Source organism: Odontesthes bonariensis, chromosome 17 (assembly GCF_027942865.1).
Source record: "Odontesthes bonariensis isolate fOdoBon6 chromosome 17, fOdoBon6.hap1, whole genome shotgun sequence".
Lineage (NCBI taxonomy): Eukaryota > Metazoa > Chordata > Actinopteri > Atheriniformes > Atherinopsidae > Odontesthes > Odontesthes bonariensis.
The window spans coordinates 7,359,660-7,386,888 of record NC_134522.1 but is presented as its reverse complement, the minus strand read 5'-3'; the positions used below and the strand labels follow the sequence as shown (position 1 = coordinate 7,386,888).

At 41.7% G+C, this 27,229-nt stretch overlaps 1 protein-coding gene across 1 annotated transcript in view; it reads left to right on the top strand.

Moving 5' to 3' along the window:
• alk (ALK receptor tyrosine kinase) overlaps positions 1 to 27,229 on the top strand; it is a 476,012-nt gene that overhangs the window by 432,520 nt on the left and 16,263 nt on the right. The window contains exons 14-23 of the mRNA XM_075488032.1: positions 2,322 to 2,432; positions 3,315 to 3,456; positions 4,069 to 4,236; positions 6,698 to 6,796; positions 16,158 to 16,313; positions 17,302 to 17,415; positions 22,357 to 22,543; positions 24,312 to 24,402; positions 24,614 to 24,678; positions 24,766 to 24,895. Of these exons, the coding sequence (XP_075344147.1) occupies positions 2,322 to 2,432; positions 3,315 to 3,456; positions 4,069 to 4,236; positions 6,698 to 6,796; positions 16,158 to 16,313; positions 17,302 to 17,415; positions 22,357 to 22,543; positions 24,312 to 24,402; positions 24,614 to 24,678; positions 24,766 to 24,895 (1,263 nt within the window). The remainder of the gene's footprint in view (positions 1 to 2,321; positions 2,433 to 3,314; positions 3,457 to 4,068; positions 4,237 to 6,697; positions 6,797 to 16,157; positions 16,314 to 17,301; positions 17,416 to 22,356; positions 22,544 to 24,311; positions 24,403 to 24,613; positions 24,679 to 24,765; positions 24,896 to 27,229) is intronic.

Below are 27,229 nucleotides of genomic sequence, written 5' to 3'. Positions count from 1 at the left end.
ACCTGGAACCTCAACCTGACCGCCACCATTTCTGTTAACTGCCACTTCATTACCACGTTACGAACTGAAGAAATGCCCAGCTGAAAACTCTGAGCTCAGTGGGAATTCATTATTTAGATTTAAAGATGTGGCTGCTGATTGATCGGATAAAGTTTTGACGTTCTTTTTTTTATCACCGTACCTTTCCAAAGGATTAATGTCAACAGGCTGTTGGCCTCACAGACTGAGTTAGAGCTGAGATGTTACAGGTGTCATAAAAAACAAAGATAGTATGCTACTTTTGCTAAAATATATTAAAAAAACACCATTTAATTTTTAACATTTGGCCTTTTAGACATCAGTTCCTCTTCTATTGGCTGTAATGTTTACAGTAACACGTTTTTTTACACTTTTGCACTGCAACAGCCAAAAAAGCTGCAGCATTTTCCATGAAGCATGTCAGTCTTGTTCATTTCTTCTTTATCTACTGCTTGTAACTTGGGGACAAACCCGACACTGAGCGCCTATTAGAGACGTGTCCCAGAACAGGTATAAAGGTTGTTTAGCTAATCTGGAAGTGAGTCGGAGGCATCCTGCGCAGCTGGGGGTCTCTTTAAAACCTGTAATTGCGTGTGGCCCCTTCAACAAGCTCCGTGAGTTGTTGAGCTGTCTCAGTATTCCCTCTCGGCTAGTTTGCTTTGTTTTTAAGAGGCGGTATGTGTAGCTTAGCAAGTCCTCACTGCTGCCATCCAGTTATTAGTTTTTATCACAGAAGTGCTCTGCGCAGACAGCAAGGAGTTGCTTGTGGTTCCTTTTTATCGTCACAGCTCTGACAACGGGACCAACGCCTCACATCCAGATTTCCCAGATGTGACGGAAATGGCAAGACCACGATTGTCTTGAATGTTCACGGAGTTACACGCACCTGCATTGTGCTGCTGTCCGTCTCTCACACACACAAACTCAACTTTATACAGAGAGAAGCTGCATGATGGAACAGGCTGAGAGGTAGACTGAGTGAGGAAGACTGAACACGCTCCCTTTTAGTCACCCACTGCCCCCATTCAAGGCCGTTAGAGTTTCAGCTCAGAGCAAGACTGGATCCGGGGTTAGTTTCACGTGGGATGACAAAATTCGGTACACTCATTCATCGTGCCATTTTTGACCGATTCCACGCCTTGCATATGATCAAACTTGTCCTACAGATTTAATGCCACAGACTTACAGGTAGCTCTTAAGACATGGGGGGGGGGGGGGAAATCATGGGGAAACTTTTTCAAACCTCAAAGGGCGTGGCCGTGGCGACGCCTCAAAGTTCGATGACTCGCCACAAAAAATGAAGTCGCTTATAACTCCCACATACATTATCCAATCTGTCCCAAACTTCATACGGTGATTGCTGGACCCAGCCTGAACGCGTTCTTATTATCATAGTGACATCCACCTATAGCGCCACCTGCTGGTGGTTGGAAATATCTTTTTTTCCCACACCTCGCATATGATCGAACTCCTCCTACAGATTTAATGCTACAAGCTTCAAACTTGGCCAGGTTACTCTTAAGACTTTTCCAAACTCTGAACGGTGTGGGCGTGGCCAGGCGGTGAAAATCATGTGATGGCGTTTGTGATTTGAAAGCCTTATCATCATCGCAAGGTGATGAAACTTGGCACACACGTCCACCCTGACGACATCGTACGTATGTAAAGGGTATCATGTGTGGGCGGATCAAAATGGCTCAGTGGCGCCCCCTAGAAATTTTCAAAATCCCCTCCGCATCGGGGTTATTATGTGCTCGTACGTACGCAGAGCGTATCGTGCGTGTGGGCAGAGCTGCGCGACTACGACGTCCAGCGCATGCCCCAACGTGCGCACATCTCTGTCCCGCATACAGCTGCTTGCAGCTTTCTAGTTTTCTTTAAGTCTGTTTCTCTCCGTACCCCTTTAAGAAGATGGCTCGCTTCATGACTCATCCAGCCAGCAGCTAAAACATGGCAGCTGTTTTTTTGGTATCCAGTAATGTATAATGATTGCGAATTTGTAATAAGTTTGAGAAGTCAGAAGACTTTTTTCCAGTCACCGCGGGATTAATTCACAATGAAGAGGATGAACAGGGATTATAAACCAAAATCACTCTTTTCCTGCATAAGTGAAGTAGCTGCTTGCATTTCAGCTTATGTGTGAATGTGGATATTTCTGCTCGGTATCTGCTCACCATTGTGATGCTAAACTGTTGGACCCACAGCAGCAGGGGGAAAGCATCTGCTCCGTCTTCTGGTAGGCAGCTGGCATCCATGATAAAAAAAATTCTTCTGTTAACTGACGTCTCTCTCCATGCCTGCAGGCTAATGCCATACTGAATAAGATCTGCCTGGAGCAGAGCGGCCCAGTGCTGAACAAAAGTCAAGTGAAAGGGGGCGGAGGAGGAGGTGGAGGGGCCACATATGTATTCAAGGTGAGAGACTGATGCACTGTGGGGACTGATACCTTTACACAGGATATATTGGATGATGATGTTGGTGAAAATATGTAAGATATTCCTTTACAACTTAACCACGGACGTTGTTCCATAAAGGAAAATGATTAATTTACTATATTACTGATATATTCGTCAATTGAGTGCAGACTTTTATCCTAATACCCAGTAGCACGATGACACTTTTATCTTATTTTATTTTATCTTATTCGATTTTGTTATATTTTATTGCTTTCACTGTTCTTTTATTGTTTTTATTTGTTTTTACTTATTCTTCTCTTTATTTATTAACTACTATAAAGCACTTTGGTACATCGTAATGATTGTTTGTAAAGGGCTGTATAAATAAAATACATTTACATTTACATTGATGGGAACACTGATTAATTTCCAATAAGAGTGCTCCGCTCATGGAGTTTGCTTTCCTGCTCAAAGTTAAATGAGATAAAATATAAAACAGAGGAAGCTACAGTTGGATAGTAAACCTCTGTCTGAGCAAAGCTAAACTCACCGCAGCCCAAGCTCGCTAATTCATTTTTAATCACTTTAATCCGTGCTATGTTTTAGGTGTTTGGACCAGGTGTTAAATGGGCTGGCACCTTGTACAAACCGAACAAAAGAGGCATGTTAATTAGCAAGCGTGAGGCGGTAGTCGGTGGATTATGTTCATTTTGCTCAGAGATGGAGCACTGCCTCCACCTCCCCTTCTGCTTCTAGTCTTTTGCTAAGCTAACCAGCGGCTGTACCCACATGAGCGCCTCATTCCATTTCAAACCAAATCATTTTAAAGAAAAAACTGAAACCGCTTGTTTTTTATGACCATATTACAAAATATAGTAACTGTTAACAATGCTGACCCAGGTGGAGAGAGATGGGTACGTCCCTTTCATCATCGCTGCGGGCGGAGGCGGCCGGGCCTACAGCAGCCAATCAGAGACCCAGCTGGAGCAGATGGACTATGACCCCAGCCAACCAGGACGCAATGGGAAGTCCCACGCTGCAGGTAGCCTACGCATAGCTTTAATGTCTGTCTGCTGCTGTCTGTGTGTGGAAAAGTCTGGTGAAGACGAGCGACGTGTTGAGTCGTAGTTGTGGGTTTAAGTCTTCATGCATCTGTCAGAAAACATTGCGCCTCTGTGCTCCAGGGTTGTGTTTAAACAAACATAACGTAACTCAATGTGGCTCTCCACATGGTTATTCATACCGTGCTCCTTCTCCCCACATCATTACCGAGCAGGAGCACAGACTCTGGCCTCGTAATGCAGTTGAGAAAACTCTGCGTATGAGAAATTAAATTTTAAGTGTGCATGGTTTGGGGAAATGTTTGTTTTCACCTCTCAGGTTTCAGAGGAGAATGAGGGGAATTGAAGGGAACTCCCGTAATGGGAATGAAAGAGGAGAATTAAATTGTTTTGTGTTGGGGATTGCTTTTGATTTAAAATACCTTTGAATTTAATCCCATGATAGCAGGTCTCTTTTATGGCATTTTTCTTTGTTGTGTGTAGTAATTAAAAAGAGATTTTTGTGTGATAGGTATTCATTTTCAGTAGCTGTGGGCGCTGATTGACTTCCTCTGCCCACTGCTTCACCAGGGTGTGTTTGTGTTTGTTGACAGGTGGAGGCGGAGGCTGGAATGACGGTGTTCCTGTGAGCCAGGGTGGCAGGCCGCTGGTGCTGGGAGGTCAAGGAGGACAGGCCTGTCAAAAGTTCTGGCAGACCCACGGCGGCTTCGGGGGTGGCGGGGGCGGATGCATGTCAGGTGGCGGCGGTGGAGGCTACAGAGGTTTGTCCAGTAGGATCTCCAAGCTCCAGAAGAAAATGGAATGAATAAATTGTCTCAAGCTGTCAGTTATGAGTCGGACGCACATCTTATTCCATTGTGAATATAAAAGAGTTTTTACAGGTCAGGGATCAGGCTAAGTACCTGAGACAGCTGCCTGTTCTCCCCACCCAGGATCAGACATTTCTTTCTACCTCTTTCACATGATTTGAGCATATTCAGTGAAGAGATGCACCGCTCCACCTTTTTCTCCACCTGCAATACAAGTTTGATGTCTGAATTAAGACATGAGAGATGCATTCTGAACAAGACAAATAAGATAACATATAAGAATCAAATATAATCTTTATTAAGTATCACAAAGTGAACTCAATAAAATGTCTTGTTGCTTGGACAGTTATTGCAGAATGCTGTTAATGATCGTCACATAGTATAAGGTTATAAAAATGCCGTTGGCTATACTGCTGCCTGTATTTAATCACTTTAGAAGTGGCACGATACTCCTCTCACATCCAGCTGCCGCTCAATCTTATCGAATGCCTACTCCATCCTTCCATCATTTTGCAACCGTTTTGCAAACTGAGGAGTGCGACAACAACAAGGTACATTTGGTTAGACAGCAGTGTTTTTCAACGAATATTCCTTCTGTGCATTTGTACATACAATAACTCCTTGTATCTCTTGGCTCTTTGAATTAATTAACGATTATCCGTAGTAGCTGTTACATACGACTTTGAAAATGTATGAAATGATTCGATTCAGATTCTTGGAGTCACTTTTTGACTCAGAATGCTTTTTAATTATTTCATTTTTTTATTATTTTATTTTATTTTATTTTTATTAAGATTATTTGATTCAGGGGGAAAAAAGAAAAAATTTTCAGACCATAAAAAGCAAAAGTAAGTTTGAAGGTCAAGGTCACAGATCATTTATTTATATAGCACATTTAAATAAACCGACTCCGAGTATACCAAAGGGCTTTACACAAATATTGATAAAAGTACCATAAAAATAAAATATGAGCAGTAAAATAAATACAACATAATGCAAAACCATCACACATAAGATAATACAGGAATCACCAGGAAAGATCAAGTCTGGCTCACAGCAGGACCAAAGGCCAAAGAGAAAAAATGAGTTTTTAAGGAAGACTTAAATGACTCCAAACGATGCAGCATGCCTAATACCAAGTGGAAATTTTTATTCCGTAGCTTTGTAGCAGCCAGTGGGAACGCTCGGTCGCCCTTAGTTTTAAGCCTGGATCTTGGGACCTCAAGCAGCAGCTCATTTGATGATCCGAGGGCTCCGACTGGATTATGAACTTGAAGTAGTTCTGTGAGATACTGAGGGGCCACACCGCTTAAAATCTTAGAAACAAACAAAGTTTGTTGAAGTGCAACTGAGTTTATGGAGGTTTTAGATAAGATTTTAGAAAGTGATGGTAACAAATTATACAAGTACTGTAAATAAGATAATTCAGTTGAGGCTAATATTTTCTTATGATGTGAATCCTCAGTAATACAGGTTCATAAATGAAAAAAAACATGTAAAATGCAATATGAAAACATTTGAATATGAGGGCTAACACATCAATCTGTTTGTGGTTAAGATTTAGCATAAATAATAAACAGCCTTAATAGCATTAAACAGATTCAAATTGACAATAAAGCGTTCTGTTTAGTAGCTTAAATCCTTGGTTGTCAGTAGAAGTAAATTAATATTATAGGTTTCCAAAGGGTGCCCAAAAAGGTTGCCTTCGCTTATAACAGGACATACATTCAGTTGTATGTCTTGCTGCTCCGTGCTAACTAAACTAACAACTCGGAATCCATTTATTTTGAAAAATCAATTAATCCAATTAGTGAATTGAATCTGAAAGTGAATGTTTTCCTTAAAACTCTGTTAAATCAATTTGACACATGAGAATGAAAGAAACATGCAAAAGATGTGAAAAATATTAAGAAGGAACGAATTCAGACGTTGAGGAACCGATGGCAATGACTTGTTCCCATATGCCACGGCTAAATCTAGAGCTTTATACTTCAGCTGGGGTATATAGAAGAAAATCATCTTTAAGTCCACTGAGAGCAGAACATTGGAAACTGGAAACATGGGGCTCTGGTGTCAGATTTCTTCTCTTGTTTGATCGACAGTTGCCACCCAAAAGGAGAATTTGTGTCCATTTATAGCACAACCAGCCACAACTTTAGTGTGTCCAAATCCTCCGGATTTACTCAAGTGTGATGTGAGTTTTTGCTTCCATAGTTTGGAAAAGCACAAACACGGTCTACGAACTTGTTTCTCTCTCACATTAACTCTCTTAGCCTTTAGTGGATGACTTCTAGCAGTAGCTGACCATGTTTTCCTCATCATTTTCATTCTGAATTATTCTGTGCTGTTAGTAGTTTAAAAATGCTGCTTATTATAATTACGTCACTGTTAACTTTGTTCTTTTTGCTTCTAGGTGGGAACACTTCGCTTGATGACAACTCCAAATCTGATGGAGATGATGGCACGTCCTTCCTCGGCCCAGATGGAGAGCCCTTCGTCGGCCCCCTCAAAGGTAATGTCAGATTATCAGTTGCAGGCCTACTCTGTAGTGTTCATAGATGGGAGTTAATGTGTTTCTACTCTGCAGTACGTTGAGAAATTTGACATTTTCAATAACCGACTCCCAGTTGTTCGATTCCGTGGAATCGTTAATCCGCCTGCCTAATGATCCCGTTTATAGGTTCTGCTAACGTCTGATACGTTTGCGCGATGACGTCATGTGCACGCTTCGTAATTTGTCTCAGAATGTTTCTAACGTGCATTGAGGCAGAAGCGCTCCAAAGTTTGGTTGTATTTCACCAAAAAGGACAAAACTAGGGCCAGCTGCAGAGCTGTGATCACATCAAAGGGGGAACTAACTCCAACATGCTGAAACATCTGACCACACAGCATGCAGTTACTTTGCACCAATGTAAAGTCTTTGACTCGCTGCTAAGACTCTCACGGGGGAGAGTCTTCCGTCTCAAAAGTCCCAGCTAACGCAGGGCTCTCAAGTCTCACGCATTGAGTGTGACAGTCACGCTTTTCGGTCTTAAGTCACGAACTCACGCTGAAAAAAATATTTATATATATATATAATTAGGGCTGGGCGAGTTAACTCGTTATTATCGCGTTAATTATTTACCGCCAATAAATATTTTATTGCGCATTAACGCAGGTTTTATTATTGTAAAAGTCTGTTGCTCACAGGCTTTTATTTTGTAAAAGTCTGTTGCTGTCTGCTGCGGAACCGGAAAAGAAAGTAATCGGCGGATCCACCAAACATGGAGAAGGGTACGGAACTTTTACTCGGCCATTTTCATTTTAAAGTTCTTCCAGACGGCGGAGTCGACAGAACCAAAGTCATTTGTACACACTGCCAAGTTGAATTGTCTTCTCAGCATAGTAGTTCCAGTCTAAAATATCACTTAAAGGCAAAACACACAACTGATAGCAGCAAGTCATTCAAGGAAACAGACAGTGGAGCGAGGCTTCTACATAAAAACTACAGAAAGATGCTGATGTTAAAAGTGTGTTTGCACAACAAATGTTATGGCACTTTCATTCATATGGCAGCACATTTAAAATAAAGCTAAATGCTAAAAGCTATACACTACTTTTGGATTCATTTTTGGATTTTGCGTACAGATGCGATTAATCGTGATTAATCAGGGAAATCATGTGATTAATTAGATTAAACATTTTAATCGTTGCCCAACCCTATATATAATATAAATTTCTCTGGTGCGCCGCTATCGCTACGGAAACGGCAGGAAAGAAGCACGTCTCCCATGAGTCTGAGGAGGGCAGTTATTAATAAGAAAAACACGAATAATAATATTATTAATGAAAGACCCTCATTCCTGTGACCCGTCAAACCGGCCCGCCCACTCTGTCACTCTTGCCTTCATTCAAAACTTAAACGTTAAATTTCCAGGTCCTGTTGGTTGTAATAATGTTAGCGACATACTGTATGAATAATTTCCATCTGATATTAACATTTAGTTGACGAGGACTGCGAGAGTGAGGCAGGATCAGAGGCAGGCTCCTGCATACCTGCAGCTGCCCCGAGGCAGGGAAAAGTAAAATGAGGCCAAAATACATAAAATGTTGGTGCATCCTTGAAACTAACGTGTTACTGCAACCAAAGCCATTTGTACTAGAACTGGATGAGAACCGATAAGGAACCGAATCGCTAATGGAGCCGGAATTGCTAAATTCTTAACAATTCCCATCCCTGGCGACGGACGTAATTCATAAACAGATTTTCGGATGACTGAAGTGATCAGTAAGTCATCTGCTGGTCCAACTCAGCTGTGTTCTTCTTGTACATTTGAACCTGCCAGGGATTTAAAAGTAGTGAAATATTTATGGTGTCTATGAGCCTGTTGTTGCCTGTTTATGCATCTTCACTCAGATACAGAGAAGAGGAAAAGAAGCAAATTGGAACTCCACTTTTCTCACACCGAGCTCTAACAGAGGTGACGCTGTTGAGAGGGAAAGTGAATCCTCAGTTTATCATCCACCTCCCTTCAGTTTCTCTGTAATTTGCTGCAATTATAAAACATTTTCCTCTTCGACTTAATTTTCCACTATTTTCAGCTCCTATGATATAAATGAACAAGGAATCTTCTAAACAATTAAAATCTTAATGAGCAATTCTGTGCACTAATTTTTGTCCAACTTTTGTGAGCAGAATACTTTAAAATTAAAGTAAAAATAGGTTTAGGAGAAAAACTTTAGACGCTGTACTCGAACATTTCTTTGCATTTTAATGACAGTATCATTACTTCATCATTTTACCGTCCAATTGAAAAGTGTCTGAATCTTGTGGACATGCCGACTCGTCTCTGTGGGCCAGCGTTGGGCAACTGTGAAGGAAAGTCCAAAATGAAGTGATTAAAATGGATGTGAACTGAAAACCCAAGTGATGAATGGTCAAATGATTTGATTAACTTGAGGCTGATTTGACTGAAGGAGTCACGATTTGAATAACAAACATTATCTGTGATAAATGGAAGTGATGAAAACTCCTACAAATGAATAAAAGTGATGAAAAATAGAGTTGTGAATTGTCAGCTGATTTGATAAACAGTGTTGCTTTGATGATCAACTGGGCTGGTGATGTTCTGCTGTCTCCCATTCATCATCCACAACACTCAAATGACATTAATCATTTGCAGGAAGTCGCTTTTATCACTTGGGGAGATTCTCAAGCTCAAATAACTAAAAAATAAAAAAAACAGAAGTCCTGCCTTGTGCGTTGAAAGACTGAAAAAGGAATCTTCAAACATCCACCCATTTTCTATACCCACTTAATCCAATTTAGGGTCGCGGGGGGGGCTGGAGCCTATCCCAGCGGTCATTGGACAAGAGGCAGGGTTCACCATCACAGGTAGAAACGAGACACACAACCATCCACACTCACTCCTAGGGACAATTTAGAGTCACCAATTGTTGTGAAGCTGACCAGAGCGGCATAAGTAGGAGGCAGATTCACGGCAGTTTGTCCAAAAATCACCACAAGGTGTTTATGTACATGTGTCTGCTTCACGTCTAGCAAAAAATATATATATATACAACAAGAAATATAACTGAACAGTTAATTTAGTTGAACTAAATAAAACTCAACTTAGAACTAAACAAAAAAAAAATAAATTAAATCAAATGTACATTGCTACACCCGATCAGCACGATGGTTGCACTCCCTCTCACTGCTTAAATAGTCTCACCTCACTGGGCACTGCCTCCTGGGTTGTACCAACAGAGGAGGTGACTCCACTGGCTTTTAAGTTCACCATTTCACTGTTTCACATGTCACAGTTCATACACATTACAGTAAAAACACTCATACCTGTTTTACCTTTTCATCCACATGTTAACCATACAAAATTAAATACCAAATAAACATAAATAATATCTTAACCTAATGTGTCTCCCCTTCCTGATGTGGACTAGTCCAATGACCTCCCCCAATCATGTTCCCCAGAGTATATAAACAGAAATATCGCAGCACTTCCTCCCTTTGTCTCTGAGCACATGGCGGGTATGGTGAGTAGCACACTTAAATGTTAATTTAACTGAGTCTAAGGAAATACAATTCAATAAATTATAACTGAATTTAACAATACTTGTCAGTGTTTATTTAAACCAAAGATGTTGAACTATGAAATATAACCAAACATAATGCAAAACACAAACAAACCCGGGATAGTCTGTATCTGTAAAATGATGATTACTGATAGTAAAATGATTGAAAACAAACAAGTATGGTGAACTAAAGATGATATTACTAAATGAGACAAATGGTCTCACCCACTCTGTCATGAACACCAATGAACCTAACACGCGTGTTTTAGGAAGCCAGAGAGAACCCACGCATGCACCATGCAGCTCCTACTTCAAAAAATACGGCTTCATTACAGATAAGACAGTCGTTCAGTCATATTACCATTAATGTAGATGCTGGTTGGCACTGAGGAACATGCGCGTTATTAAATCTTATTGAATTTATCTCCATGAACGTAGATGCTAGTTATGCTACGTTAGTTAGCCCCACCCCTTTTTTCTTTGAAGTCCTTGCTCATATGCACGCCAGATGAATCTGATTTCAGTCGTTATCTGCACCCCTTTGGAGAAGGATCAGTAACTGCCTATCACACAGAACCTCTGATCCGATGCAGTAACACGACGAACAATCCTTTTTTGCTCATTTTCTACTCCTGACAGGAAACTATGAAAACTGAAGCTATCAAAACTGACGTGTTAATAACAAGTGTGTTAATAATAAGCTGAAATGGATAAAGAAAATGGTGTTTTGACTGACAAGTTCATCTTGAAAGTTATCTGCCGTTACTGTCGCTGCCTTATCACCGAGGTACGTCCGTCTTAAGTATCACCTGCCGGCTGATTCTGAGATCCTCACTCCTCCCCAACTCTGCCTGAGGCAAGGTTAGACACGGTTAAATAGACTTTATCAAAGTCTGAATGTTGAAGGACGATCTGTATTTCTCAGGATAATTTGTCTTAGATTGTTGCAGTATATTAGTATATTAGAAGTAGATATGTGTGCTGCTATGTTGATAAGAGTATCAGAAAATATCCCTTTAAGGTGCATGTCGACGTTCAGGCATTTGTCCATCCATTTTCATAAGGTGGGATAAACCAGGGATTGGTCACCAGTCCATCACAGAGACGGATTAAACAAAACACACTCATTTCTAGGGTGGATTTAGAGACGCCAATTAACCCAACATGCATATTTTTGGACAGTGGGAGGAAGCCGGAGTACCTGTGAGGCGACGGTGCTAACCACCACATGCATAGATGTTGGGTTAACTATGGACAATGGGGATTAATCACGATTAAACACTTTAATCAATTGTTATCCCAAATAAAAAGCTGAGTATTTTCTTGTACTTACTGGAGACTTTACTAAAAGGCAGTTCAAACTTTTTCTTTTTAAGATGTTAGAAAAACATCATGAGGTTATACTATAAGAAAATAAGTATTTTCAGGTGTTAGAAGATTTAGGGGCACTGTGGCCTCCTATTTTTGCTAGTTTGTTCACTTCTGTGAACAAAGAAGTCTTATAAGACATTGTGATATTGACTACATTGTGCTCATCCAACATAGATGGTGACAGCAGGGAACTACAGGAATGTCTCATAACCTTGTGTGGCTAATGATTTTGGAGTAGAAAGCATGAATGGTAGAAGTTTAATTTTAGAACTCAGACGATGTTGCACAGACTCGTCTCCTTGCTGCAAGGTTAAACTTTTTGTTAACTGACTCCAGCGACTGTAGCCTGACTACGTCATGCTCACGATTCTAGTCAGAATGTGAGTCTGATACCGCTCAATAGAGTTTTGAGTATGGGGCGTATTTCAACCGAACCAGGAGAAAAAATGCCTCTTCGCTCAATTGGATAGACCTACAACCAATCAGAGCAACGTAGTATGTGACGTAGATTAAGCGACACACACTTGTTGTAGGAAGGACGGCAAAAACATCTTTTCTATCGATAAAAGCCTTTATCGCGTTCCTCTGTTCGTCTTTCAAAATGAATGCAATGTGGAGATCCTATAGAACAGACTCGATGGCAGAATCTACACACCCTAGCTCTCCAGCGGCAGCCATGTTTGTTTCAAACGAATTCAAACCAAGCGCTCTTTAGTGACGTAGTCGATAATGTCCCTGTTGATCATCTGTCCATCATCGTATAAAGCCCGGCCTGGAAATCTGATTGGGTCAACTGTTTTGATGTCGAGCATAGAGATTTCCCAACTGAGCAGAGCCAGACCGAACTTCCCTACCAAACATTTTATGGGCGGGGCTAAGTTCGGCTGGCACCCAGGCTAGCGACTCTGAGCCTCATTGGGAGAATTTTCTTAACAGAAGACATTCAGATGAGGCCACAGAGCAGAAGTGACCTGGCAGGCTAACATTTTAGCACACAAGCTAACGTGCAGAACCAGTCAAAAGTTTGCTTGAACCTTCTCATTCAAAGTGAATGCGTTTGGTGTCACTCTGACTTTTGATAATCCAGAAAATAAATGATGATGTAATTCGGTTTGTGGAAAATTTAGTTTTGAAGTTTTACAACCTCGGTGCGGCCAAGCCTGGGGCACCAGCTGTGATCTGTTGTTCCAGCTTTAGGAACCCCGGGACCCTTGAAACTAAATCAAAATGCATCACAGAAACCATCATCAGTGTCCTCATTCCAGTAGAAAACTAACGTGACGGAGCACTCAACACAACTGTCTCCAGGACTCAGGACATTTGTATTCTTCTTTGGAAACATTTCTGCTCTTTCTGGGTTAGATTTATGTATCTGTACTTAAAACAGATAAGAGAATCATTGGGAAAAACAGATGAAGGAATAGATTCTGTGGATGGCTGCATTGCCTTTGCTTACTAAATAGCACATGCTTTCACTGACAGGCCATAACTAATTTATCTTGGATTGATTTGTCCCCGTTTCCTGTTGCTTACAGTTAAAAGAGTTAGTTTATTTTTAGCTGAATTGAGAAAATGATGGGAAATCTGTTTAAGGCTATTTCTGGCAGGAAGATGTCATCTGATGGAGGGCAAAAAGTCTTTGGAATTTGTCCCAGCCATAGACCACAGCAGATTGTGTTTGTGGTTTACACTGCACCATCAGTAGCAGTACATTTGTTTCTTAAAGTGAAGACCGGGTGGTGATGACATGCAGAACAACAGCCCAGCCAGCTGTACACATCTTGTGCACAAGAAATGCTGATGAGAGTAATGTTAACGGGTATGCTTTGGCAGTAAACCCCCTTATTACCTGAACAAAACTGGACCCAGCTGCCTCACAACCCTTAAAGTTGTAGCCAGAGATCCTCTATTCTAACAAGAGGAGGGATTACAAGCTTCACTATCTATGCAAAATGGCACACGCTTATAGGTTGCATGTCTGCTTGTGAAAATATATCACCTCCTAATGTCTTTCCCTTAACACCTTTCCTTGACCTTATTAAAAACGCCACAGTGTTAATGGTGTGATACGAGACTCCAACCACTCATTAAGCTGTGGTGTGGGTCTGCAGCCCCAGATCTGCTGCTGTTTAACACACACTGCACTTACTCATTATTATTAAGTATTTCACCTAAGTAGTTCTGACCAAGGTTGATAACTGAAAATAATTAGATAGATTCTGTATGCTGTTGTCCCGGGCTGTTATATGTAAGTATGGCTGTATATCATCGAGCGTTGCTTTGACTGTTGCAGCCGCAAGGAATTCTGGGACGAAATGATTTCCTTTCTTTCATAAAGAATGGTCAAATGTTTCCTTTGTTAAAGAAGATAATAAAGAAACACTTCAACTCCTTTCATTTATAAAATTCAAAAAGCTCTTATCATGGCAGCTTCTCCGAGACTTCTTGGACATTACAATTAGCAATAATATATATTCAACCAGACCCTTAGTCTCCCTGGTTTAAGTGTTTTTTTAACGTTGTATGGAAGGGTTAAAGCAGAATCAGGTGTACATTGTGTGATTTTTATCAGGTAAGCTAGCTCATGAATCTTATCAAGTATCTAGAAATACATTTGCATCATAAAGTGCATCTTTATCTTCCTGAAAAAATATTTCTGTGTTGCTAGATCTCAGGATAGTGTTGTGCAGTGATAGGCAGGTCCTATAAAAGTCAATTTTCTGATTTGTCTGTTTAAAAAAAATACCAATTTGAGAATAGAACGTGAAAGAATTGGTCCGAATCTGTCCTCATGTTCGCTGATCTCATGGAGAAACTCAAACACCAAGTGGCACAGATAAAGGAAGTAACTTGGCTGTCTTAATTCTGAACAGTCTTGGGCTCAGGTCTAATAACCCTTTTTTTAAGGTTCCCAACTGAGTGAAATGACCCAGAAGTATCTAAGTGGCAGCCACAATAAGAAGGGGTCAAATGGCCCGATTGCCAAGGAAAAGTGACTTTGCACTGGAAAAAATGCCCCTCCCAAAATAAGTAAAAAAAACAACAAATACGAGACGTTTTTGCTTGAAATAAGCTAAATAAATAAGATTTCTTGAAAAAAAGATTTGATATTTGGGACTTTTGAGATGAAAGTGATCTTGAAATTAGCTTAAAAACCTCTTCAAATGTAAAAAAAAAAGCGTGTTTCATATGATATGTGACTGAAAACAATTTGTTTTCAAGACTTTTTCATTTAACAAGATATTCAAGATGTATTGTCTTCCAACAAGTCCCTATATCTGGCTGAAATAGTACTTGTTAGGCAGTTGTGTCTTATATTAAGTGTAATGAGATATTTTGACTAGAAATGAGACAAATATACTTGGTAAGACTTTGATTTTTTTGCAGTGTGTTTAGTGTGGAAATAATTCCCTCAATAAATAAAATAACAGAAGAGTGAAAGTGTGAGCAACATTTACCTATTGGAAAAACCAATCCTGATAATCAAGTAATATTTCATATTAAATCCTGTAATACTAATGTGATGGATGTGATGTAGCATAAGAATGCATAAGATCTGAATGTGGAATTTCCCATCTTTCCTCGGTTTCATTACATTCTCTAAAGAGGCCATGAAAGAAAGGCTAGATAAGCACTATAGGAGGTTATCTCTGTGTACCCTCTGTTACTTTAGAGATCTCTTTGTTACAGAGAAGTCAACAGCAATACGTACGCTGATATTCAGCTTCACTGGCCCTCCGGTACATTTCCCTTTGGTCAAAAGCTCATTTTCTCATTGACTGCACTCTAAACCTGGAGGTACACAAATGCACAAAATCTTGACTAGCATTAAGAATGTCACAGTACCACATATCTAGGGATCTGTAACCTCGAATTTCCCCGGATTCTTTAAACCCGATTTCAAACTTAAAAGTCGCAAATCATACAGAAGTATTTAAAAATAAACTTCAAGGTGCTGCTGCCCACACAGAATTACGTGTAAACTGACTGAACAGTGATCACAGTGTTGCTCTGTAACAACATGAAGTGAAAAAGCGGCGCTCTTTCATCTTGAATTCAGCGAACGGATCTGGCTGTCTGTCTTTGAACTGCTCAGAAAAGTTTGAGGTGTTTCTTTCCATCCAAATGCAGTTGGGCACCGTTTGAATAATGGATTTTTTCTTGTCTGGAACTTGTCTTCAGTCGGGGAAACATTTATTCAAGACGGCAATCAGACCGAGCTACGTTTGGTTTTCACTGAAATGTGAAGGTTATGAAGGCCTGGAAGGATGTTTGTCGTTCATTCTTCTACCACGTGTTACGGAAGCAGGTCGACTTTTTTTCACTGCAGGGTGATGAGGGCGATCAGTCAGATCTAGGAACGCTGTCCTCGTAGATTCTTTGATCATTTCCTGTAAATTGCATCATTTTGCTGTGTTTGTGTGTCCCTATAGCTATGGAGGGAGACGGCGAGGTGATCATCAGCCCGGTTCACAACTGCAGCCACTGTGAAAGCGGCGAATGCCATGTGAACAAGGACAGTCTGATCTGCTACTGTGAAGAATACCTCATCCTGGCAGCTGACGGCGTGTCCTGCATCAACACCTCAAGTCTGACATGTCATTTTTTATCCCATATTGCTCAACTTTCCCGAGTCTATATGCAGTGGTGCTGAATTGTATCTCAAATAGACTGTGACTCAGAGAACAGATAATGAATTTATCTCTAAAAGTAATTAAACCTGGATGGGTCTGTGCTTTATTGAATCTTTATCTGAGGAAATGTTTCTTTAATAGAGCTTAAATCATTCATAATAAGGATCATAAAGTAGGATAAACCAACAGGTTAATGAAAGTCATATAAATTTAAGCAGTATTAGCTGTGTGGATTCCTGTCTTTAAATGTTAAAGGTTTAATGATAGAAGACCTAACATAGATTCTGTTGTTGTAACAATATGAAGTGGATTTTAAAAGTGCTTCATGCAGTACTCCCGACTTCATACATCTGGTTTTTGCTCATTAAGCCATGTGAACATTAATGAGTTTTAAGTCTTCTCGGGGTTAAATGGGGACAAAGGGATGCAGACAACCCCCCCCCCCCCCATTGAGCTGGAATCTCTGCTTCAATTATAAGTTGTAATCTCACATGAATAATACATTTATGAAAGTAGATCTAAAATTAATTAACACGACTGAGTGTCACTTTATAATTTGAAGCAAAAATAAAAGGACCATTATCATCTGAATAATTCCTTAATGACCCACAGTCTATGCTTGCCTTACAGTGTGATCTGCACTTCTGTTCTCGGTAATGACGAGCAGCAGATATTTATGTGATGCGAGGGCATAAAAGGTCACAATCTCAACAGGGTCTCTGCCGGTGTGCAGATTTGTTCCTGTGTTTAGACGAGAAACGAGATCTCGCCTCACTTCTGAGGAGGAATTGCGATGCGCCGGCCGTCGCTGCTCCTAAGCTCTGTTGTGTCGTTGCTTTCAGATCATTAATTAAGTTGGGGATCTGCGTGGCCAAGTGAATGTTAATACTCTGCTGGGGACGATAACAACTGTATAACGCTGTTGTTTCCTCCTCTCGTGCAGAGGTGTCCCACACCAATCCTCAGCCGTCTCTCTCCCACCTGGCGCTCGGTCTGTCTGTGGGCACATCGGCCCTCATCGCCGCCCTGCTGCTGGTCGTGTCTGGAGTCATGATTAGTGAGTACTAACAAACCTGAGTCACTACAGCTACTCTATGTGCTCGGACTCCGTCTGAAGTAAGAATTCATTTTAAAGAGCAACTTGCAGGTTAACAACCTCAGTGACTTAAAGGGACAGTTCGCCTCTTTTGACATGAAGCTGTATGACATCCCATATTAGCAATATCATTTATGAACATTTTCTTACCCCCCGCTGCGTCCTGTGAGCCGAGTTCCGGCCTCGTTTTGGCGTTGATAAAAGTAGTCCAGCTAGTTTGCTGGGGCTTAAAAAATAAAGCGTTTTGCTTCTCAAAACAATATGCGTTCAAAGGAGTAATACATTTGCATCACAAAATCGTTCTCCAGGAAAAAGTCAGACCTCACAATCGCTTGGTGCTATTTTGTCTCCCTTCGTATCACTGCGTGCTGCCGCCTGCTGACAGCCGCACCTGTTACGGTGTTTGCTGCTCGGTCTGCACTTCGGTCTGCACTTTGGTCTGCACGGTCTACACAGCACGCAGTGATACGAAGGGAGAGAAAATAGTGCCAAGCGATTGTGAGGTCTGACTTTTTTCCTAGAGAACGATTTTTTGATGCAAATGTATTACTCTTTTGAACGCATGTTGTTTTGAGAAGCAAAACGCTTTATTTTTGTGTCCCCAGCCAACTAGCCGGGCTACCTTCGTCAACGCCAAAACAAGGCTGGAACTCGGCTCACAGGACGCAGCAGGGGGTAAGAAAATGTTCATAAATGATATTGCTAATATGGGATGTCATACAGCTTCATGTCAAAAGAGGCGAACTATCCCTTTAAAGTGTCGGAACATGTAGCCTTTTAAATACCTTTCTCTGTGATGGAGTTTGCTGCTGCTAGTTTTGTGCAACATGGCAGGATATTTATCAGATTTTGACGACGTGGACGACAACTTTGAGTACGATGGACGTCCTTATTGGAGTGAATGAGCTGTGCTGCAGCGGCGCGCCTCGATGAAGTAGAAAGCTTCCTATAAGCCCCCCGATAGCCCCCAATAACAACAACACGGCAGCTCTGAGCTAACAGTGCAATAGTACGCATTCATTCATTAATTCTTCTTAAAGTATTGGTGAAATAATAACAGATAATGCTTTATTTAGAGGCTGTACTGTCTCTGCCCTGTTCTCTCCCGTTATATGGATATACGCCGATCTCCAGTGATCTAAATATCGTCCAAAGGACACTGACTTTCACCAAACTGTTATCAGTGAGAAGAAGAACATATTTTATGCCAGAAATAAGGTCCGGGTTTAAAAAAGAAAAAACGAACTTCCTCTTTAAGTCTGTTACAGATGCTGCAGTGTAGTCCTGTCGCTGAAAATTGCAAAAACCAAACGAACTCCAACCACCTAAATCCCAGCTGCTGAGATTCACTGCCACCCACACGGCACACAGTGTTGGAGATGAGGAGACTCCCTGTACTGATCTGTAGTAACATGACACATTGCGTGAATAAGAAATCGTATTCTGGAGCGCATCTCAGAATGTGAGACTGTACTCGACCCAAAAACATGTCTATGTGCCATTTGTTCACGCAGGCAGACACATCTGCTACTCGTGTTCAAAGATTACGGGACTTCTAGAGGTTGTGAGAGCAAAAATAGCATCCATGATGGTACATTGTCAGAAGAATATATTTTAGCCCCAACCATGATTTGTAACCCTATAATGTAATACCTTCTATATTTACACACATGGAATACATGAACCCAAGTGCTTCTCAACCTCACGCTTCCACAAAATATTCTGAATATATTTTTGGATCATTCAACCTCTAAATTGCTCTTTAATTCCACTCTAATGATATTTTAGTCCAAGGAAACATAAGGAAGGCCTTAGCTCTCTTGTCACGAAGTCTGAACTTGACAGTGTTGGGTAGGTACTTTATTTTGCTTGTGCACAAGAGGTGTTCAACACACAGCACGGGGAGAAAAAAAACTGCATAGTCTGTTAAGATGATATCTATCTCACACAGATTCCACCTCACAAACAAAGCGTAGCACCTGGACTCGCCATCCCTGCGTGGACATTAAGAGCCCTTCATGTCGGGTTTTAACAAGTGTGGCTCCCAGTTATTTTTACTTCCCAACACACGACGAGCTGTTCTCCAGCTGCAGATCCCCAGTTATCCTTTCAGGGCAGTAGGTGACGCACTGGAAACGGGTCATTCTGTGGCGCTCGCTTCTAAACATGTAAAATCCAGTTACACTTGCACAGAGGTTTCCAGCTTCGTCCCTCACAGGAGGTCAGGGATCAAAAGAGGTGACTCCCGAGCACTGGACTCATGCTCCAGTCCAAACTAGACGCTGGTGTTTTCGTTCTTATTGAAAGGAACGTAATGTAACAGATAGGCTCCTGACCGAATGTCAGTTTGTGTTGAGTTGGATGACAAACTAGCTGTTGAATGTTTGTAACCTTAGTAGTAATGGGAAAATAATGCAGGCGCTCCCTTGCACAGTGCAACTGTTCCTTACTGTGCCTCTATAGATGCGATGAATACTCTTTAGTGAGCACTGAGAGTTTGGGCATTGCTGTTGTGCGTAATTACAAGCCCCTTTCACACTGAGGAAGACCCCACGTTTAATATGCGAATTTAGCGTGTCCGCTGTTCCTTTCACACTGACGATCTGGGCTGGGGTGTCAACTCGATTCGCCATTCGACCCGCGTCGGACCCTAGTCTTTTTACCGAGCTGAGTTTAATGTGAAAGCAATTGACGCGGGATGGGTGTGGCGTGACGTGAGGAGTTTAAAAGACAGAATGGACAGCTGATTCAGAACAACAGCGACAGGTGAGGACAAGTTTCACTTCAAGTTCTACTCTGCAAGTTTGAGACATTTTTGAAGATGGCCAACTGGGGAGACAAGGATGTCCGCGAGCTCCTCAGCCTCCGAGCAGAGGACGTTATTTACCGCCACATGTCGGGGACGGTGAAGGATGGACCTCTGCTGGAAGGGCTGGCGAGAAAGATGGGAGGCGCAGGTGACCAACAAACTGAAAGCCATGAGAAAGAAGTTCCATGCGGTTAATGACCACAACGGCAGGAGTGGCAGAGGGCGATTGGACTGGCCATATTTCGACATGTGCCACGCCATCTGGGGAGGAAGCCACTCTGCCAACCCCATTGCCATTCAGGGCAGCATGGAGCTCGCACCCGCTCCTCTTCCCACTCCACCGTCTCCTGTCCCCAGCACAGCATCTGTCAGCTCCTCCGAGATCGTGCCTACGTCATTGTACACGCCCAGCATTTTATGTGTTTCGTGTGACGCTCTGCCACTAGGCAACGCCCCCTGAACTCGGCTTCAGGCGGCACGGATCACCTAATACGCCAAGCTTTCACATTGCTCGACGCGGGATGAAGTGGCAATTTGGACCCGCGATGGTAGCGGATCTCAGTGTGAAAACAGCTACAGATTTAAAGTCAAATAGAACAATTTTAGGCAAGGCAAGTTTATTTGTATGGCACAATTCAACAGCAAGGCGATTCAAAGTGCTTTACAGATACATTAAAACAGTAGAAATAAAAAGCATGAATTAGATTTTAAACAAAAAAGAAAGAAATAAGAATAATAGATAGAATCAGATAAAATCAGAAGTTAAAATGTGATTAAGTTTGGAAACTTTATTCAAATGCAGCTGAAAATAGGTGTGTCTTCAACCTGGACTTAAATACAGTCCGAGTGTTTCAGCTGATCTGAGGCTTTCTGGGAGTTTGTTCCAGACATGTGGAGCATAGAAGCTGAATGCAGCTTCTCCATGTCTGGTTCTGACTCTGGGAACTGATAGAAGACCGGATCCAGATGACCTGAGGGGTCTGGAAGGTTCATACTGGGTCAGGAGGTCACTGATGTATTCTGGTCTTGGACCATTCAGAGCTTTAAAGTCTATCCTCTGATGGACAGGCAGCCGGTGCAATTTTACAGCTTCCAATCTGTGATTGTTGGCAGGAATAAGATAAAGAGATGTTTTTTATGTGGTATTATGTAATGCTACAGCACTATGAATTGAGTCTGAGCAGCTAAATGTTTCTGCTTTCATATCCTCTGTTTGCACAGCAGACACACACGTTCTCCCACATTCCTCAGACGGCCGTTAGCAGGTCGCTGTCAGAACAGAAAAGGAGCCTTGCGGCCTGCACAGACACCCGTCTGCCTGCTTTCAGGCAGCAACAGCCAAACATATGCAGTCATTGAGCCATCATCTCCTCCTCCGCACCCGCACAGACTCCCACCTCCACTCACTCCTGCTCACACATTAGTGGAGGAGTGGGGGCAAACGAGGACTGACTGTGTAAAGAATGAAACGTGTTCATGATGGATGGCTGCTTAGCCGGCAGCTGACAGCCTTTATACATTAGACAGCAGTTGGTAAATAAATAACTCCCCTACACACACCTAAATACACACAGATAATTCTCCCAGCGCACTAATATGCTTACAGCTCGGGTCCAGGCTTCTTGGTCTAAGAAGTGTGGGGGTTTTGTGTGTGGATGGATGTGAAAAGAGACATGAAAAGCTGTGGATTCCTACTGTGCGGTGTACACTGGTTTGTGCTTTGTTCACCTGTCTGTTCTTGCAGTTTACATGTGTTTGTGCATTTAATGCAGGGATTTAGATGCCAGATTCAAGTGCTGAGGGTTTAATGCTCGAAAATTTTCTCACTATCTTAGAAAGACAAATCTGGCATCTGATAGAGAGGATTCAATATCTCACAGAGACAAAAGGATTCAATTTCACAGCGATTGTTGTCGTACAAGCGTGTGGTCCTCAGAGAAATAACATCTTTAAAAGCTTATCACTTTGTCTGCTGTGGCTGCCAGCTACAATTTTCTAAGAGAACATGGCTCAAGGTTTTGTTTATTTTAATTTTTTTTAAACTGCGGATATATCAGTGGGGGAATCAAGCTCTTTCATTTTTATCTCACCAGTGTACAGGCGTAAACACACAGAGCTGCAGTCCATTCAGCTGGAGCTGCAGAGTCCAGATTGCAAGCTCAGTAAGCTGCGGGCCTCCACCATCATGACAGACTACAACCCCAACTACTGCTTCGCCGGCAAGACGGCGTCGGTCAACGACCTGAAAGAAGTGCCGCGACGAAACATTTCTCTCACCAGGTAAAAGATTTCATCATCTAAAGCCAACAATCCCGTAACTGTGCAAAGCTGCACTGGGCTAAAAGCATCGAAGGTGCTTTTACCGATTCAAGGACAACAGCATCTGAGCAAACACACTGTGGGCACAATTATTTGGCAGATTGAATTCCTCAGGATTAATTTCATCGGCGAACAAATAAAATCCTCTCAGCTGATGGAAAATGTTACTGAAACTCTAACCTCAATGTTTAACCAGAGAAAAGTGGGTTTCTCAGAGGAATGTATAAATGTGCAGGATAATTACAAAGATAATTCTATCCCAACTTACTTTATAAGTTTTGACACTAAAGTGATTAACACAGAACGATGAATGGCGTTTTTACACCTTTAAACAATATCTAGTGTCCATTATATCCTCCCTTCTTTTCAGTATCCGCCATGAGTCGACCTTCTCTAAGGCAGCCTCCCAAATGCTGATCAAAGATGTGTTTTTACTTCTTTTTCTGTAAATCTGAAGTTAAAGAAGGATCCACGAGTTGTTAACAGGATTTTAGTTGGGTAAGGAAGTGGTGCCAGGCCATTGTTCTGTCATCTTTGAGGCTAAAAATCGGGCTCCTCCTGAACCACAGAAACTGGCAGCAGGTTTGGGAGTTAATTTTCAGCCTATTTTAACCCAGAAAACACCCGACTAGTTCACCCTTTTTTGGCCAGAACTTCTCCACATGCTGGGGCCTGAAATCATGCTCCATCAACAATTTATTCAGGTATTCATCATGTGAGTCTTGGTCATGTTTTGGGCACCTTGTGCACCTCACATACTTAATAAGTTAATTAGCACCTGTTCTTCTCACTTTAAAACGTGTCATTTTCTGGTGGTTCTGCTTAAAAAGTTACATCATTCTGGAAGAAGTTTTACCATTTATGACTTTTTAGTTGAGCTTTAACCTCCTTTTTTGCATCATTTTACCTGAGATCATGAAGATGCCTTATAATTATGCGAAAAGTAATACATTTTTAAGCCGTATCACCCTTCAGTACACAAATGATGCAAGTTGGAAGTCATTAAAAACACTCAGAACTGAAGTGGATTCGGTTTGGAGATGGTAAATGTGTGTAGAAATAATAAAGTCCAGATACTTTCTTGCCTCATAATCCTGCATGCTCTGTAACTGTTATGAAAATTCACTTGTGCAAATAATTCTAATATGGTAGACTCGTAAATATTATGAGAGAGCAGCAGTTTATATAAAGCTTGAAATATTAAAGAGTGAATTCTCGCGGTGGGTCGGCTGTGGTGATTCAGGCGGCTGAGAAATGATTTCTACAGGGAATCTTTTTATTTCTTAATGCCTCCGTCCTGATTTTATAGTTCAACACTTTATCATTTCGCTTATTAAACTTTGCGGTTAAGTTGAACCAGAAATATTTTTCATTTATTACAAATCATCCAGAGGTACAAAAGTAATGGATCAACTTAAAAACAAAGGGGAAAATCTGAACTAATAACTTGATTTCACGAACATTCAGTACTCGTACCTATTTGATGAGATGTTTGGGGTTTTTTTGCCTTTGTGACATGAGAAGCTGTTAAATCAGTAATTCAGAATATTGATGAACATCCTACTTTAAATTAGTTAATTTCCTCTGTGGCTCTCACACGTCACCTAACTGCACTGATTATTTCTTGGATAAACATATATTTAGCTCAGAAGTCTTTAGTTTATGGTAGAAATCTCAGCTTTTCAGATAAATGAATGTAATGGTGTGTGTGCGATGTGTTTGCCTGCAGGGGTCTTGGTCACGGAGCTTTTGGTGAGGTCTATGAGGGTGTGGCAGTGGGGATCCCAGGGGAACCGAGTCCTCTGCAGGTGGCAGTAAAGGTGAGTCTGAGCCTAACTGCAATCTCAGACTTTGATGGAATCAATCAAATTTATACGTGATAATTGAATAATTCTGCTTTTTTGCTTCTCAAAATTCACTGCCTGATAATCAGTGTTTCCCAATCAACATGCAAAAGATACTCACTCCTCTCCTGTGTATGAGGCGTATAAGTATTCATCTCACTGATGCTTGGTTTCCTTTCACAAACAGACCCTTCCTGAGGTTTGCTCTGAGCAAGATGAGTTGGACTTCCTTATGGAGGCTCTAATCATCAGGTAACAGCAGCTCACACGGCTCTGTCATACACTGCCAGCAAAGCCGTCTCTGAAACGCGTTTCCCTGCTGTGTTGTTGACCTCGCAGTAAGTTCAGCCACCAGAATATCGTGCGCTGTATCGGAGTCAGTCTGCAGGCCATGCCCAGGTTCATCCTGCTGGAGCTGATGACCGGAGGAGACCTCAAGAGTTTCCTGAGGGAGACCAGGCCTCGGCTGGTGAGGCCAAACACAACTGTATGCGTTTCTCCATCGCTAACATTAGCTTTGAAGTTATATCAGCTATAACAGTTACTCATTTGCACATCAGACGCTTACACACACAGCATCCTCATTCATTTATCTGTATCTGGCCCACCTGATAGACTCTCCTCGGGGGCTCTTTCTGGCTCTTAAGCTGCTAAATGTTCCCTTGTGTTCACCAGCGAGATGCAAACTGTGTCACGTGTTTGATGCTGAGCCGACAGTGCATAGATTTTAGAGCTTTTCCACAGATGCAACCAGAGCATCACTGCATAAGTAAGCATCAGTTCGCATATTGTTCTAATTGGCTTTGTTCTTAGACATTATGTATTCATATTCTGTACTTAACTAAATAACCTATATTCTTCCACTCTGCTCATACAAATGCAATGTATGACCTTAAATGGTCCAAGACTCTAAGACAGCACAACTGGACTAAATAACTGGGTTATAGACTGTTACATTAGATGCACGCCTAAAACAACACACACACACACTCACACGTTGTTTCACAGCCACTAAATGCAGTCTAATTATATTCTGTCGAGTGTAATACAACCTGTGGTGATAAAGGTGAACATAAATCCGAAATGTTTCCGGATATCGGGGATCGGTCTGAGGGGTTTCCTGAGAGAGCTCTGCCACTCTGAGTCCAGCGCTGCCGTACTTTACATGGCTTACAGGACTAATAAATACTTTGTTTGATTTAAGATCTCTCCGGTTTGTTCTTCTGCTTCCAATGAAAGAATTGGGCTAACATATCATATCGAATTTTTGGTCTGTAATGCATCGTCGTCGCTATCTAACTCCATTCTTCTGGTCTGTCACTGAGAGAGATGACTCAGACCGGCCATTCGGTGTAGCGAACACTTTACTTTTCACACGTAATCTCGACTCGTTTTTCTAAAACAAGCAACACTTTTCACAACAACGTGACCGAGTGGAGTGAAGAAACTCCAGATCACCCGATAATCATGACACAGGAGAGACCAGCTCTGTTTGACATGACTGGAGAACACAAAGGGAAAACCGCTTTGTTCACATTTTCTTTATCTGTGCAGTCTTCCAGTTCCTCTTAGTGTATAATGTACAGACTCTGCCATGTCAGGTTTAATCTTGTTGTGCATGGTGCAGACTGTACATCCTGACCGTTTAAGTTTAGTTTAGCTTGTTCAGACTGAAGAGGCCTCCCGACACTGATGGTTCTTCACATCGGTTTGGTGTTTAAGAGCCATTATTGTTAACTGAGAGCTCCGTTTCACACGAGTCCCGTTTGCATCACATTTTGAAGCAACAAAAACAAACTAAAACCCAATACTTTCTGACAAAATGTTGATCAACTCATGGTCATGGTAGCTTGAATAAGGGCAACTTCTTCTTCTTCTTGGATCTTGAATCTTCACCTCTCATCTGAAAGGCTTCTTCGGTTCTAAACCAGACGGTGGGGAGTATCGTCTTATAAGAAGAGAGGGCCGCTTATGTGTCACTGAACCCCCTGACCAAATATGTGTGTCGTTTGAGTCATTGTCACCTATGAATTTGTCTACCTGCCTGAAAGGATGAGTTCTGGTCACATGATCCAAGGTGCTGAAACTGCCTGGGGAGGAGAAACTCTCTAAACATGATATTCCAGTGCACTTCAAACCCAAGAACTCCCTCAGACAGAGACTGGTTAAAATTGGCTTTGTTAAATGCTGTACTTTTCCACAATGGATGACCTTAAGTGATCCAGGAATGGGGAGACAAAACAATTAGCCTTGGAAAGCAGGTGCAAGATTCACACACACATTATTTGGCTTATTCAGAGAATATGACGAAGCATTTTGAACCTACTCATGTCCAATCATATTCGGTCGAGAATGAGTCCAACCTATGTGAAACAATGAGGCATATAAATACAAAATGTTACCGGAAATCGGGGGTCTCTCTGACGGATTTCCTGCAAGAGGTCTGTCATACTGGGTCCAGCGCTGATATACTCCATTTGTTACCACAAATAAAGACTTCATTTAACTTGGGATTACTCCGGCTCGTTCTTGAGCTTCCAATGAAAGAATCGAGCTAACAGGCTGGTTCACCCAAAGGACAAAACACCCAAACACAAACTGAGTGGTGTCGTGTGTGCAGTGCAGAGTGTGCAGACCTCTTTATAGGAGAGACCAAACAACAGCTGCACATGGCACAGCATAGGAGAGCCACCTCTTCTCAGCAGTACCTACATCTCAAGGGAAAGGGACACTCTGAGGACAGTAATGTCCACATTCTGGTCAGAGAAGACAGATGGTTTGAGTAGGAAAAAACATCTTTGAA